The following is a 14,215-nucleotide window of genomic DNA, read 5'->3' as shown; positions in this document are numbered from 1 at the left end:
TCCTCACATAAATGATTAGATCATTGATAATATTAAATCATGGTGTCTTTCCAATGTTCATCCCCAGACTGATGTGGCATTGCGCATGGAGAGACGTAATGAACACTGGGCAGTGCAGTTACTGTGTGATTCATGGGCCCTATTGTAAGTAATAGGACCTGAACTTCTCGGTGTGCCGGGTCATCTCTGTTCTGCTCTTAGGTCAGATGGGTGTCATGGCTCGATTTGAGGATTCGATCCGTTGAACATTCGATATGTTGATTTATGAAAATGCTGCCCCGTTGGCGCAGAGAATCTGTGTAGGCAGAGGACAGGCAGGGTTTAGTGGAGGTTTATGTAAGTAACGCAATCACTCACTGCCGACACAAATCCATCTCAGAGTTTATACAAAACTTTATAGCACTGGATTCACACTGGACGGTTTTGTGTCTCTTTCCTCGGCCAGATTCAGTAGTGGATTATATAGAGATACAAATATAAAAGGAGTCATTCTCTTCTTTCATGTTTAATCCACTTTGGCACGCAGAAGAACCTGAGTAAATCCAGACTAATAGAGGTATTATAAATATATGGGCTTTTGTGGTTTGACAGGATTGAAAAATAGAATGTATTTTTTTTTTTTCTAATAGAAAATCCGAACAAGAACTGTAAAGGAAACGTCATGATTTTGCTAAATAATAAAGCGGAAGATAAAGATATTGTGCATCCCTCTTCAGAAGAAAACCTCGTCACCCTCAATGTACGTCCAGGACACATTGCAGATAGGTCATATAATCCAGAGGAGCTGTCTCCTGACCACTCACCGACTGTCACCACATGTACAGCTCTGAACGACAGAACAAGATTTCAATGTGGGGAATGTGGAAAACAGTTTTCAAAAAACTCAGATCTTTATACGCACAGAAGAAGTCACACAGGAGAGAAGCCGTATTCATGTTCAGAATGTGGGAAATGTTTTACAGATACAGCACACCTTATCACACATGAGAGAAGCCACATTGGAGAGAAGCCGTATTCATGCTCAGAGTGTGGGAAATGTTTTACAGATACAGCACACCTTATCACACATGAGAGAACCCACATTGGAGAGAAAAATCACACAGAGAAGCCGTATGTATGTTCGGTATGTGGAAAGTGTATTACAAGATTTAATATATTTGTTCAACATCAGAGAAGTCACACCGCAAAAAAGTTGTATTCATGTTCAGACTGTGGAAAAAGTTTTAAAAAAAATTGTCTTCTTGTTGCGCATGAAAAAGTTCACACAGGTGAGAAGCCATATTCATGCTCAAAATGTGGGAAAAGTGTCACAACTAAACAAAATCTTGCTGTACATGAGAGAAGTCACACAGGAGAGAAGCCGTATTCATGTTCTCAATGTGGTAAATGTTTTTCAAGTAGACAAGGTCATGCCATACATCAGAAAATTCACACAGGAGAAAAGCCGTTTGCATGTATAGAATGTGGGAAATCATTTAGAAATAAATCTATGCTTGTTATACATGGAAGAGTTCACACAGGTGAGAAACCATATTCTTGCTCAGAATGTGGGAAAAGTTTCTCAAGTAAAGCAAATCTTGTTGCACATGAGAGAAGTCACACAGGAGAGAAGCCGTATTCATGTTCAAAATGTGGGAAATGTTTTGTAGATAAATCATATCTTGCCACACATCAGAGAAGTCACACAGGAGAGAAGCCGTATTCATGTTCAAAATGTGGGAAATGTTATAAAAAGAAAGCAAATCTTGCTACACATGAGAGAAGTCACACAGGAGAGAAGCCGTATTCATGTTCAAAATGTGGGAAATATTTTGCATTTAAGTGGAACCTTGGTAAACATGAGAGAATTCATACTAGATAAAAGTCATATTCATGTTCACAATGTAATGTTTTATGCTGATATCAGATCTTGTTAAACTCGAGTGGCTCAATGGTTGGCTCAGTGATTAGCATTGTAGCCTTGCCATGCTGGAGTACTGTGATTTATAGCCACAAAAGGATAACGTGGAAGAGGTTTCTTGGGTTTCTTCCCACACGCCAAAGACATTCTGATATTGAATTTAGATTGTGAGCCCCAATGGGGACAGTGATGATGTTTGTACAGAGCTGCAGAATGTGATGGTGCAATATAAGTGAGTAAGGTAAATAAAAATAAGTCACAAAGGAGAGAAGACACATTCATGTTCTGAATGGGGGAGACGCTTTACAAGTATATCAGGGCAGACATGAGAGAATTACCATAGAAGAGAAGAGCTCTATATTCTCCTCCTGTAAGGGCAGTTTCATACATCCAGATATTTCTGGTACCGGAAAACACAGTATCGGAGATATCCATGTCCGTGTGTCTGCGTGTTCTACGTGTGCCGCATCAGTACCACACATACGGCTGCAGGGGAAGTAGCGCTACAGTAAGCGCTGTTCCCCTGCATGTGGTGCTGAACGCGGCTGTCATTCTCCCTGTTCAGCTGGCAACAGCGCGAGCATGGAAGAGTGAATGAAAAAAAAAACGATGTGGGGTCCCATTTATATTTTGAACCAAACCGGCAAAACTAACAGGTGCGGGGTGCTAATCTCAGGCTGGTAAGGAGCCATGGATATGGGCCCCCCCAGCCTAAAAACAGCAGCCCGTAGCTGCCCATAAAAGGCGCACACATCTATTAGTTGCACCTATTTTTGAGCTTTGTTGGGTTTTTCCCACTTGCCCTGTAGAGGTGGCAAGTGGGGTAATAAGGGGTTAATGTCACCTTTCTATTGTAAGGTGATATTAAGCCCGGCTTAGTAATGGAGAGGTGTCAGTAAGACAAAAGGAGAGGATTTACATAGGTTCTCATTCAGAAGAAGACTTCAGTCTAAGTGAGGATTGGTATTGGGTCAGGGTCCTGGAAAACGAGAAATGCCTTACCGTGGCTTCCAGGTACACATAACTTGGCCATTTTATGCTATAAACTTTCTCAATTGTTCATACTTCAAATGCAGTAATGCAATTCATTTTTCATATTTCATGTTTGCATGTTATGGCACTACAGTGTGCTTCCTTTTTTGTTTGAATGTATATGAGTTGGTGACTCTAGGTTAAGCACCTGTTCACATTGTTTATACTTGGATGTGACTGTCAGTTTTTGAAATTAATAAGACAAAAGGGTCATAGTCTTGTTGGAAGGTGAACTTTCTGAGGTTCAGAGCACTCTGGAAGAGGTTTTCATCCAGGATATCTCTGTACTTGGCCGCATTCATGTTTCCTTCAATGACAACCAGTCGTCCTGTCCCTGCAGCTGAAAAATACCTCCATAGCATGATGCTGCCACCACCATGTTTCACTGTTGGGATTGTATTGGGCAAGGGATGAGTAGTGCCTGGTTTTCTCCACACATATCGCTTAGAATTATCACCAAAGAGGTCTATCTTCATCTCATCAGACCAGAGAATCTTATTTCTCATAGTCTGGGAGTCCTTCATGTGTTTTTTTTTTTAGCAAACTCTATGTGGGTTTTCAAATGTCTGGAAATGAGTAGAGGCTTCCGTAGGGCCACTCTGCCATAAAGGCCCGACTGGTGGAGGGCTGCAGTGATAGTTGACTTTGTGGAACGTTCTCCTATCTCCCTACTGCATCTGTGGAGCACAGCCACAGTTATCTTGGAGTTCTTCTTTACCTCTCTCACCAAGGCTCTTTTCCCACGATTGCTCGGTTTGGCTGGACGGCCAGGTCTAGGTGGTCCCAAACTTCTTACATTTAAAGATTATGGAGGCCGCTGTGCTCTTAGGAAACTTGAGTACTACAGAAATTCTGTTGTCATAGAATCACAGAAAGGTAGAGTTGGAAGGGACCTCCTGGGTCATCTGGTCCAACCCCCTGCTCAAAGCAGGATTAACTAAATCATCCCAGACAAATGTCTGTCTAGCCCTTGTTTGAAGACTTCTATTGAAGGAGAACTCGCCACCTCTCGTGGCAGCCTGTTCCACTCATTGATCACTCTAACTGTCCAAAAGTTTTTTCTAATATCTAATCTGTGTCTCCTCCCATTCAGTTTCATCCCATTGCTTCTAGTCTTTCCTTGTGCAAATGAGAATAAAGATGATCCTTCTACAATGTGACAGCCCTTGAGATATTTGTACACAGCTATTAAGTCTCCTCTCAGTCTTCTCTTTTGCAAACTAAACATTCCCAAATCCTGCAACCTTTCCTCATAAGACAGGGTTTGCAGACCGGTCACCATTCTGGTCGCTCTTTTCTGAACTTGCTCCAGTTTGTTGATGTCTTTTTTAAAATGTGGTGCCCAAAACTGGACACAATATTCCAGATGAGGTCTGACCAAAGAGGAGTAGAGGGCAATAATGACTTCACGTGATCTAGACTGTATGCTTCTGTTAATACATCCTAGAATTGCATTTGCCTTTTTTGCTGCTGCATCACACTGTTGACTCATATTCAGTCTGTGATCTATTAGTATACCCAAGTCTTTTTCACATGTGCTGTTGCTTAGCCCTTTAGCCTTGTAGCCAGATCTGTGCCTTACCATAATTCTGTCTCTGAGCTCCTTGGCCAGTTCCTTTGGCCTCATGATTCTCATTTGGTGTGACATGCACTGTGAGCTGTGAGGTCTTATATAGACAGGTGTGCGCCTTTACAAATCATGTCCCGTCAGTTTAATTAAATACATCTGGACTCCAATGAAGGAGTAGAACCATCTCAAGGAGGATCACAAGGAAATGGACAGCATGAGACTTACATATGAGTGTCTGAGCAAAGGGGCTGAATACTTATGACCATGTGATATTTCAGTTTTTGTTTAATACATTTGCAAACATTTCTACATTTTTTTTCAGCCAAGATGAAATGAACTGTTTTTAATTTACCAAATGGCTGCAATGAAACAAAGAGTGAAAAATGTAAAGGGGTCTGAATACTTTCCGTACCCACTGTATACATACATTTGTCTCCCCCTGACTACAGATATATACCCCTCCGATAATATATAAGCCACACACCAATCAGCATATAAAGTGATCAGCCAGCACTGTGCCCCCATTGACTATAGTCTCCGGCACCCAATAAATATAGATTGATCAGTCGCTCTGACGCTCCCCAATTCATTTGAGGACTATGTGCAGACTCTGCATTTTTGCTGCGTTTTCTCTCACAGACTTGAGGAAAATATTCAGCGTTTTACAGTAAAAGCGAAGTCAATGAGATCCCGGAAGTCTCATGCACACGTTGCTTATTTTTCCTTGCAAATTTACAGCAGATTAACCCCTTCACCCCCAAGAGTGGTTTGCACGTTCATGACCGGGCCAATTTTTACAATTCTGACCACTGTCCCTTTATGAGGTCATAACTCTGGAACGCTTCCATGGATCCCGGAGATTCTGACATTGTTTTCTCGTGACATATTGTACTTCATGATAATGGTAAAATTTCATTCAAATAACTTGCGTTTATTTGTGAAAAAATGGAAATTTGGCGAAAATTTTGAAAATTTCGCAATTTTCCAACTTTGAATTTTTATGCCCTTAAATCAGAGATACAGCACACAAAAAACTTGATAAGTAACATTTCCCACATGTTTACTTTACATCAGCACAATTTTAGAACCAACATTTTTTTTTGTTAGGAAGTTTTAAGGGTTAAAAATTGACCAGCGATTTCTCATTTTTGCAACACCATTTTATTTTTACGGACCACATCACATTTGAAGCCACTTTGAGGGGTCTATATGATAGAAAATACCCAAAAGTGACACCGTTCTAAAAACTGCACCCCTCAAGGTACTCAAAACCACATTCAAGAAGTTTATTAACCCTTTAGGTGCGTCACAGGAATTTTTTTGAATATTTAAAAAAAATGAACATCTAACTTTTTTTCACAAAAAAAATACTTCAGGTTCAATTATTTTTATTTTACCAAGGGTAAAAGGAGAAATTGGACAGCAAAAGTTATTGTGCAATTTGTCCTGAGTACGCTGATACCTGATATGTGGGGGGGAACCACTGTTTAGGCGCATGGCAGAGCTCAGAAGGGAAGGAGCGCCGTTTGACTTTTTCAATGCAAAATTGGCTGGAATTCAGATCGGACACCATGTCACGTTTGGAGAGCCCCTGATGTACCTAAACAGTAGAAACCCCCCACAAGTGACCCCATTTTGGAAACTAGACACCCAAGGAACTTATCTAGATATGTGGTGAGAACTTTGAACCCACATGGGCTTCACAGAACTTTATAACGTACAGCGGTACAATTAAAAAATCATATTTTTTCCACAAAAATGATCTTTTCACCCCCAATTTTTATTTTTCCAAGGGTAACAGGACCCTAAAAGTTATTGAGCATTTTGTCCTGAGTACGCTGATACCCCACATGTGGGGGTAAACCACTATTTGGGCGCATGGCAGAGCTCGGAAGGGAAGCAGTGCCATTTGACGTTTTTGGCTGGAATTGAGATCGGACACCATGTCGCGATTGGAAAACCCCTGATGTACCAAAACAGTGGAAACCCCCCACAAAGGACATCATTTTGGAAACTAGACCCCCCAAGGAACTTATCTAGGTGTGTGGTGAGCACTTTGAACCCCCCAGTGCTTCACAGAAGTTTATAACGCCCGGGCGTGAAAAAAAAAAAATTTGTATTTTTTCCACAAACATGATCTTTTAGTCACCAATTTTTTTTTATTTTCCCAAGGGTACAAGGAGAAATTGAACCCCAAAAGTTGTTGTCCAATTTGTCCTGAGTACGCTGACACCCCATATGTGGGAGAAAACTACTGTATGGGCACATGTCGGGGCTCAGAAGGGAAGTAGTGATGTTTTGGAATGCAGACTTTGATGGAATGGTCTGCGGGTGTCATGTTGCCTTTGGAGAGCCCCTAATGTACCTAAACAGTGGAAACCCCCCAAAAATGACCCCATTTTGGAAACTAGACCCCCTAAGGAACTTATCTAGATGTGTGGTGAGCACTTTGAACCCCCAAGGGCTTCACAGAAGCTTATAATGCACGTGAAAATAAAAAATCGTATTTCTTCCACAAGCATGATCAAATTAGTCCCCAATTTTTTTTATTTTCCCAAGGGTAAAAGGAGAAATTGGACCCTAAAAGTTGTTGTCCAGTTTGTCCTGAGTACGCTGACACCCCATATGTGGGAGAATACTGTATGGACACACGTCGGGGCTCGGAAAGGGAAGTAGTGACGTTTTGGAATGCAGACTTTGATGGAATGGTCTGCGGGTGTCATGTGCGTTTGGAGAGCCCCTGATGTACCTAAACTATTGAAACTCCCCACAAGTGACCCCATTTTGGACACTAGACCCCCCCACGGAACTTATCTAGATGTGTGGTGAGCACTTTGAACCCCCAAGTGTTTCACAGAAGTTTATAACGCTCGGGCGTGAAAATAAAAAAAATCCTTTTTTTCCACAAAAATTATATTTTTGCCCCCAATTTTTTGTTTTCATAAGGGTAACAGGAGAAATTGGACCCTAAAAGTTGTTTTGCAATTTGTCCTGAGTATGCTGATACCCTACATGTGGGGGTAAAACACTGTTTGGGCGCATGGCAGAGCTTGGAAGGGAAGGAGCACCATTTGACTTTTTCAACTTGGCTGGAATTGAGATCAGACGCCATGTTGCATTTGGAGAGCACCTGTTCCAACCCTAACCCAAACAGTGGAAACCCCCCAATTCTAACTCCAACCCTAACCCCAACACACCCCTAACCCTAATCTCAGCCCTAACCCTAACCTTAGCCCTAACCCTAGCCCTAACCCTAGCCCTAATGGAAAAATGGAAATAAATACATTTTTTTTAATGTTATTATTTTTCCCTAACTAAGGGGGTGATAACGGGGGGGTTTGATTTACTATTTATGGCGGTTTTTATGTTTGGCGGCTGTCGCACGCTAAAAGACGCTTTTTATTGTAAAAATAGTTTTTGCATCACCACATATTGAGAGCTATAATTTTACCGTATTTTGACCCACCGAGTCATGTGAGGTCTTATTTTTTGCGGGACGAGTTGACGTTTTCATTGGTACCATTTTCGGGCACGTGACATTTTTTGATCGCTTTTTATTCCGATTTTTAGGACGCAGAATGAACAAAAAACAGCGTTTTATGAATTTCTTTTGGGGGGGTGCGCTTACACCGTTCCGCGTGTGGTAAAATTGATAAAGCGGTTTTATTCTTCGGGTCGGTACGGTTACAGCGATACCTCATTTAGGTGTTTTTTTTATGTTTTGTCGGTTTTATGCTATAACTTTTATTTTTTCTCTGATGACGCTGTATGGCGGCTCGTTTTTTGCGGGACAAGATGACGTTTTCAGCGGTACCATGCATATTTATATGCGTTTTTTTGATCGCGCGTTATTGCACTTTTTGTTTGGCGGTATGATAATAAATCATTATTTTTTGCTTTGTTTTTTATTTTTATTTTTTAAGGGGTTAACTAATGGGACAGTTTTATAGGGCGGGTCGTTACGGACGCGGCGATACCTAATATGTGTACTTTTATTGTTTTTTTTTTATTTCCAAAAAATTGATTTATTGGGGAATATTTTTTTTTTTTCTAATTTATTTGGCGATTTTTTTAAAAATTATTTTAACACTTTTTTTTTTTTTTTTTTAACTTTATTACCTTGTCCCAGGTGGGACATCACTGTCCTGTGACAGATCGCTGATCTGTCACATCACAGATCACTGTGACAGATCAGCAATCTGTCACAGGCAGTGCAGAAGACTTCCTCATGCCGGCGCTTTGCAGGCAGTGAGGAAGTCAGCTCCCTACAGGCACCCGAAGGCCCCCGTCGCCATCTTGGATCTGGGGACCTGCAGGGATGGAGCCGCCCGCAGCAGCGCTGCACATTGCGTTGCCGTGGGGGGTCAGGGAAGCACGGAGGGAGCCCCCTCCCTGCCGATGCTTCCCTTTAACCCCCGGTGCACTGTGATCATGTTTGATCGCGGTGTGCCCTTGCCCCTGACACATTGTGCCGGGTGTCAGCTGTGATAATCACCTGACACCCGGCCGCGATCAGCGGCGCTCACCATGTGGGCGCCGCTGATCGCGCTAGACGTACTATCCCGTCCATGGGCATAGGGGCCCGGGTCCCATGGACGGGATAGTACGTCTGATGTCAGAAAGGGGTTAAAATCTGCATATTGTCAATTCTTGCAGCGAATTTCACCCTGTAAGGAGATGGCCAGTACTGAAGACTATAGGACGAATGGACTTAAAGCGAAGCCCTCAGCTCTATGGAAAGCAGACTTTTCTCAGCACGGAGCACTGGTTCCATTGTTAACCTGCCTAGGTGATTTTTAGAACCCATTAGAACCCATCACCTCAGATCCTCACACACCCATACTAATGAGTGGGGAAAATATGCAACCAAAACGCATGAAAAAAACATGGTAAAAACGGATTTTCTGCAGCGTTTTTCCTGCCAAAACAACAGAATTTACAGCAGAATTTTACTGCCACAAATCCTGAGCGTCTGCACATAGACTTAGTCCCTGTCCTGGGTCCAACCCAAGCTCTCTAATCTATAGTGCTCATTTCAAGTCAATTTCTGACATGGTGCGTCGAAATCTAAAGATTCTGAGAGATGACGATATTCTGGATACTGTATTGTAGGATGGTATTAGAATGGTTTCCAGACGTGCCCCGACTTTAGCTAATTCTTTATCCCCCAGCTTTTATGGCGCTGTTCAGACGAAAAATGTTTCCACTTGGTTGTCCACCACAGGGTTTTTTAGATGTGGGCAATCTCCTTGTAAAACATGTCTACGTTCTAAAAAACGTCTGTTTTTTCTTGCTCAAAAAACATAAAGAAGTTCAACATTAAGAGTTTTCTAAATTGCAACTCAGATTCTGTTGTATCCATAATCGAGTGTTCAGCGTGCAGATTGCTCTATGTGGGCTCCACGATCAGAAGAATAGAAGACAGGATTAGAGAGCATCGTCACGATATCATTCAGCCCACAACCCGTCATATGTCTAACGCAGCCAACCATTTTGTAAACCTGCACAATAGACGAGTTGCACAATTTAGTGTTGATGCAATAGAGCAGGCGCATGGTAATATACGTGGTGGAGATAGGGCAAAAAAATTGCGGGATAGGGAAGCATTTTGGATTTATTAAACACCCGAGTACCTTTGGGCTTGAACTTAGAGAAGGAATTTATGTTGCCCTATTGACTGTTGTCTGTACCATCTATATAGGACACGCACCGCCGTAACTTAAATGTGTTATGTGTTTTTTTTTCTTCTCTGCCATATTATCTGGGTGTTAACCTTTTCTTAGTGGAGCAATTATTTTCGTTTACCACCTGTTTGGGGAGTATTTTAACTTTTGCAAGACTGCTCATTGTGAAACTGTGGACTAAGAGCACTACACGTGTTCGAAACGCGTCCAGTCTTCTAGGACATTCCTTCCTCCAGTACACACTGGTTATCAAGCAGCTCATTACCTTTTAATTTGTTTCAATAAAGATTTTGGATTTTATGTCCGGAGCTGGATACCTTCTTTTTTTTTCACAAGTACCTGACGTCAGGCAGAGACGCTTCCCTGCTCGGAAAGAACCACTCATGTGCGGTGTGGACATCGCTATAAGGGTGAGCGGAATCTTTCTCTATTCAGTTTTCTGCTCCCCTTATCATAAATGGCTTTAATACACAGTCTCTCAATCAAGAAGCTGCTTTGTGACATCAAGGACATTTAGTCACTTTGAATTGGGAAGGATGTCAGTGATTTGGTGTTAACATCATTATTTTCATTTTAATATTTTGTTTGCTCCAAGTATATTGTCTTTCCCGACCCCATCTGTTTCCCACATGGAGACATTGATTGATCCTTCTAGAAGAGAACGTGCGGCACAAGTATTCAGCTCAGTGAGACACTTCACCGGACATATTGAATACTACGCTTGCAATAGAGAAACTGTCTCTTAATGAGACACGCATCTGGTGGGACCAAGCCACGCTTGAGAATGATATCTCACAGGACATTACACCTAGAGGATTAAGAATAAAGAAAATTCCCACCACGGTGGATAATGATGCCTTTGTGTCTGACTGGAACATTATCTGAGTGCTCCAGAAAATGGATGGAGCTAATAGTTAAATATGAAAATGAAGAACTGTCTAGAATTAAAACCAGTTTAAATAAGGATCTGTGGTCTCTAAAAACTGCTGTTACTGTGGAGGAATATGAACATTTCTGAAATCTAAGATACGTTCCCTGGAAGAATCTATTATTTCTATAAAGAAATTTGGCAGGGATGTATCTGACTACATGAATAATCGAGTCTATGAATGGGGCAGATGGGAAAGGCAACCTACTCCACCCAGATCGATAGTAAAGATAGTAACTTTTTTTTCTTCTGCACACCGGAATCAAGTGACTTTTTCTTCTTCGGACTTGGAATCGGATGTTTCTGTGGAGTCTTCCAACAACCCTGAAGTTAACGCACATCATGTCAATTATGGTAATAGATCTGAAATGAGTTATTACCAAAAACAGAAAAGGTCTAACAATGTGCCAAACAACGCAGCAGGGAACACCGCAAACATCCCATGCATATTCCGGAACAGACTGAGGAGTCAGCCCAAGACCTCGCGCTAGACGTAATTTACCATCTGATACTGAAACCAGAGTGTTATCTTTGGGGCTGAATTTTGCTCCAACAAACACAGATTTAAATATTTTTTCTATTTTAAAAGACATTAATAAATTTGTCAGGGACCGGACGGTGAAAAAACATTTTTTCACAGAAGAGAAAACACAGGTTTGAGTTTGCTGGAAAACGTTTTCTGGAACAAAATGGATTGTTAACCCTTATGGATCTGGACACTACCGACATGACAATGTGATTTCCACCTTTAAGACCAGAAATCCTTCCTTTTATCCGGTACACGCCAGAACTGATTCTATGGATCGTTTCCAGGACAATATTGAACGGGATTTGCGTAATCTCGCATCAGAGATTCCTTCTCGTTCTTAGAAACATAATTTGTCAAAAGATGAACCAAATGCTTTAATCAAATTGAAAACAAATACCGACATCATTATTAAGATGTCAGATAAGGGCGGATCTGTAGTGGTGCTCAGCAAATCTGATTATGCAAATGCTATCCACGACATGTTACTAGATAGTGATATTTATTATTTTCTTGAATCAGACCCCTCAGCAGAATTTTCAAAAGCGTGTAAATGTGTGATTGATGAGGGATTCAGTCAGGGTTTTTTCACTAAAAAACAAGTTGAGTATTTGCATGTATTAAATCCAGTCATTCCGATCTTGCATGCATTACCAAAAACACACAAATATGTTTCCACCCCCCATGCGTCCCATTGTATCGGGAATAGGATCCTTCAGTGAACATTTAGGAGAATGGCTTGACACAATTTTGCAGCCACTAGTTCAGAGACCTCCTGGAAGGATTCCAAGGATGTTCTAAGTATGCTCAATGGGGTAACGTGGGACCCTGAATGGTCATGGTTAACCTGTGATGTGGTTGCCCTATATACGTCCATTCCCCATAGAATCGCTTTGCACGCCGTTCAGTTTCATGTGTATAACTATAGTTCATACAATGAGGAGTTGCAGGTGTATATCATCTCAGTGCTTGGTTTTCTTTTATCTCACAATTTTTTCTTGTTTGACAAAAAAAAAATTTCTGCAGAAAAGTGGAGTTTCAATGGGAGCTAAATTCTCCCCGTCAGTAGCGAATCTAGTTATGGCGTGGTGGGAGGAACAGTACATCTTTTGCACAGATAATCCATTTTTTACTAACATCAAATGGTATTCCAGGTACATTGATGACCTGATACTAGTGTGGCAAGGTGATTCAGTTTCCTTATCCAATCTTACATCAATAATAATCCTTTCAATCTCAAATTTACCCATACATTTGATAAAAAAAAGTATTAATTTTCTGGATTTGTGTTTGACTGGTATCCCTTTTAACATTATCAGCAGTTGTACATATCGCAAAAAAACCGCAGGCAACACCATACTTCACGCGCGCAGCTTCCACCCACCACATACGATTCAATCAATTCCAGTGGGTGAGGTCATCAGAGCAAAAAGAAATTGCAGTGACAATACAATTTGTGATAGTGAAAAAAGAAACATTGAAAAACGTCTCAAAAATAGAAAATATCCTGATTGGACTGTAAATCGAGCTTTCAGTATAGTAGATAAAAAATCCAGAGCTGACCTCATTTCACCGACTGTTGTTCCAAATTCCAAATGTTGTCAGATTGAATCTAAATAATACTAATTTTTATTCAGAACAGCCGGGCCTGGTTCTTACATATAGTGCTCATTTCAAGTCAATTTCTGACATGGTGCATCGAAATCTAAAGATTCTGAGAGATGACGATATTCTGGATACTATATTGTAGGATGGTATTAGAATGGTTTCCAGACATGCCCCGACTTTAGCTAATTCTTTATCCCCCAGCTTTTATGGCGCTGTTCAGACGAAAAATGTTTCCACTTGGTTGTCCACCACAGGGTTTTTTAGATGTGGGCAATCTCCTTGTAAAACATGTCTACGTTCTAAAAAACGTCTGTTTTTTCTTGCTCAAAAAACATAAAGAAGTTCAACATTAAGAGTTTTCTAAATTGCAACTCAGATTCTGTTGTATCCATAATCGAGTGTTCAGCGTGCAGATTGCTATATGTGGGCTCCACGATCAGAAGATTAAAAGACAGGATTAGAGAGCATCGTTACGATATCATTCAGCCCACAACCCGTCATATGTCTAACGCAGCCAACCATTTTGTAAACCTGCACAATAGACGAGTTGCACAATTTAGTGTTGATGCAATAGAGCAGGCGTATGGTAATATACGTGGTGGAGATAGGGCAAAAAAATTGCGGGATAGGGAAGCATTTTGGATTTATTAAACACCCGAGCACCTTTGGGCTTGAACTTAAAGAAGGAATTTATGTTGCCCTATTGACTGTTGTCTGTACCATCTATGTATGACATGTACCGCCGTAACTTAAATGTGTTATGTGTTGTTTTTTTTTTCTTCTCTGCCATGTTATCTGGGTGTTAACCTTTTCTTAGTGGAGCAATTATTTTCATTTGTTTACCACCTGTTTGGGGAGTATTTTAACTTTTGCAAGACTGCTCATTGTGCAACTGAGGCCTAAGAGCACTACACGTATTCGAATCGCGTCCAGTCATCTAGGACATTCCTTCCTCCAGTACACACTG

The 14,215-nt window shown here is 41.1% G+C and overlaps 1 protein-coding gene across 1 annotated transcript in view; it reads left to right on the top strand.

Annotated features, from left to right (window-relative positions):
• The window catches only part of LOC141078378 (uncharacterized), a 101,363-nt gene extending 99,192 nt beyond the window's left edge, over positions 1–2,171 (top strand). Inside the window, exons 6-7 of the mRNA XM_073565126.1 lie at positions 910–1,175; positions 1,260–2,171. Of these exons, the coding sequence (XP_073421227.1) occupies positions 910–1,175; positions 1,260–1,861 (868 nt within the window). The 3' untranslated portion in view covers positions 1,862–2,171. The remainder of the gene's footprint in view (positions 1–909; positions 1,176–1,259) is intronic.
• The last annotated feature ends 12,044 nt before the right edge of the window (positions 2,172–14,215 follow it).

Source organism: Dendrobates tinctorius, unplaced genomic scaffold (assembly GCF_039654945.1).
Source record: "Dendrobates tinctorius isolate UK_male_01 unplaced genomic scaffold, ASM3965494v1 ptg000548l, whole genome shotgun sequence".
Classification (NCBI taxonomy): Eukaryota; Metazoa; Chordata; class Amphibia; order Anura; family Dendrobatidae; genus Dendrobates; species Dendrobates tinctorius.
The sequence above is the reverse complement of the archived record's forward strand: the minus strand, read 5'-3'. Positions and strand labels throughout refer to the sequence as shown.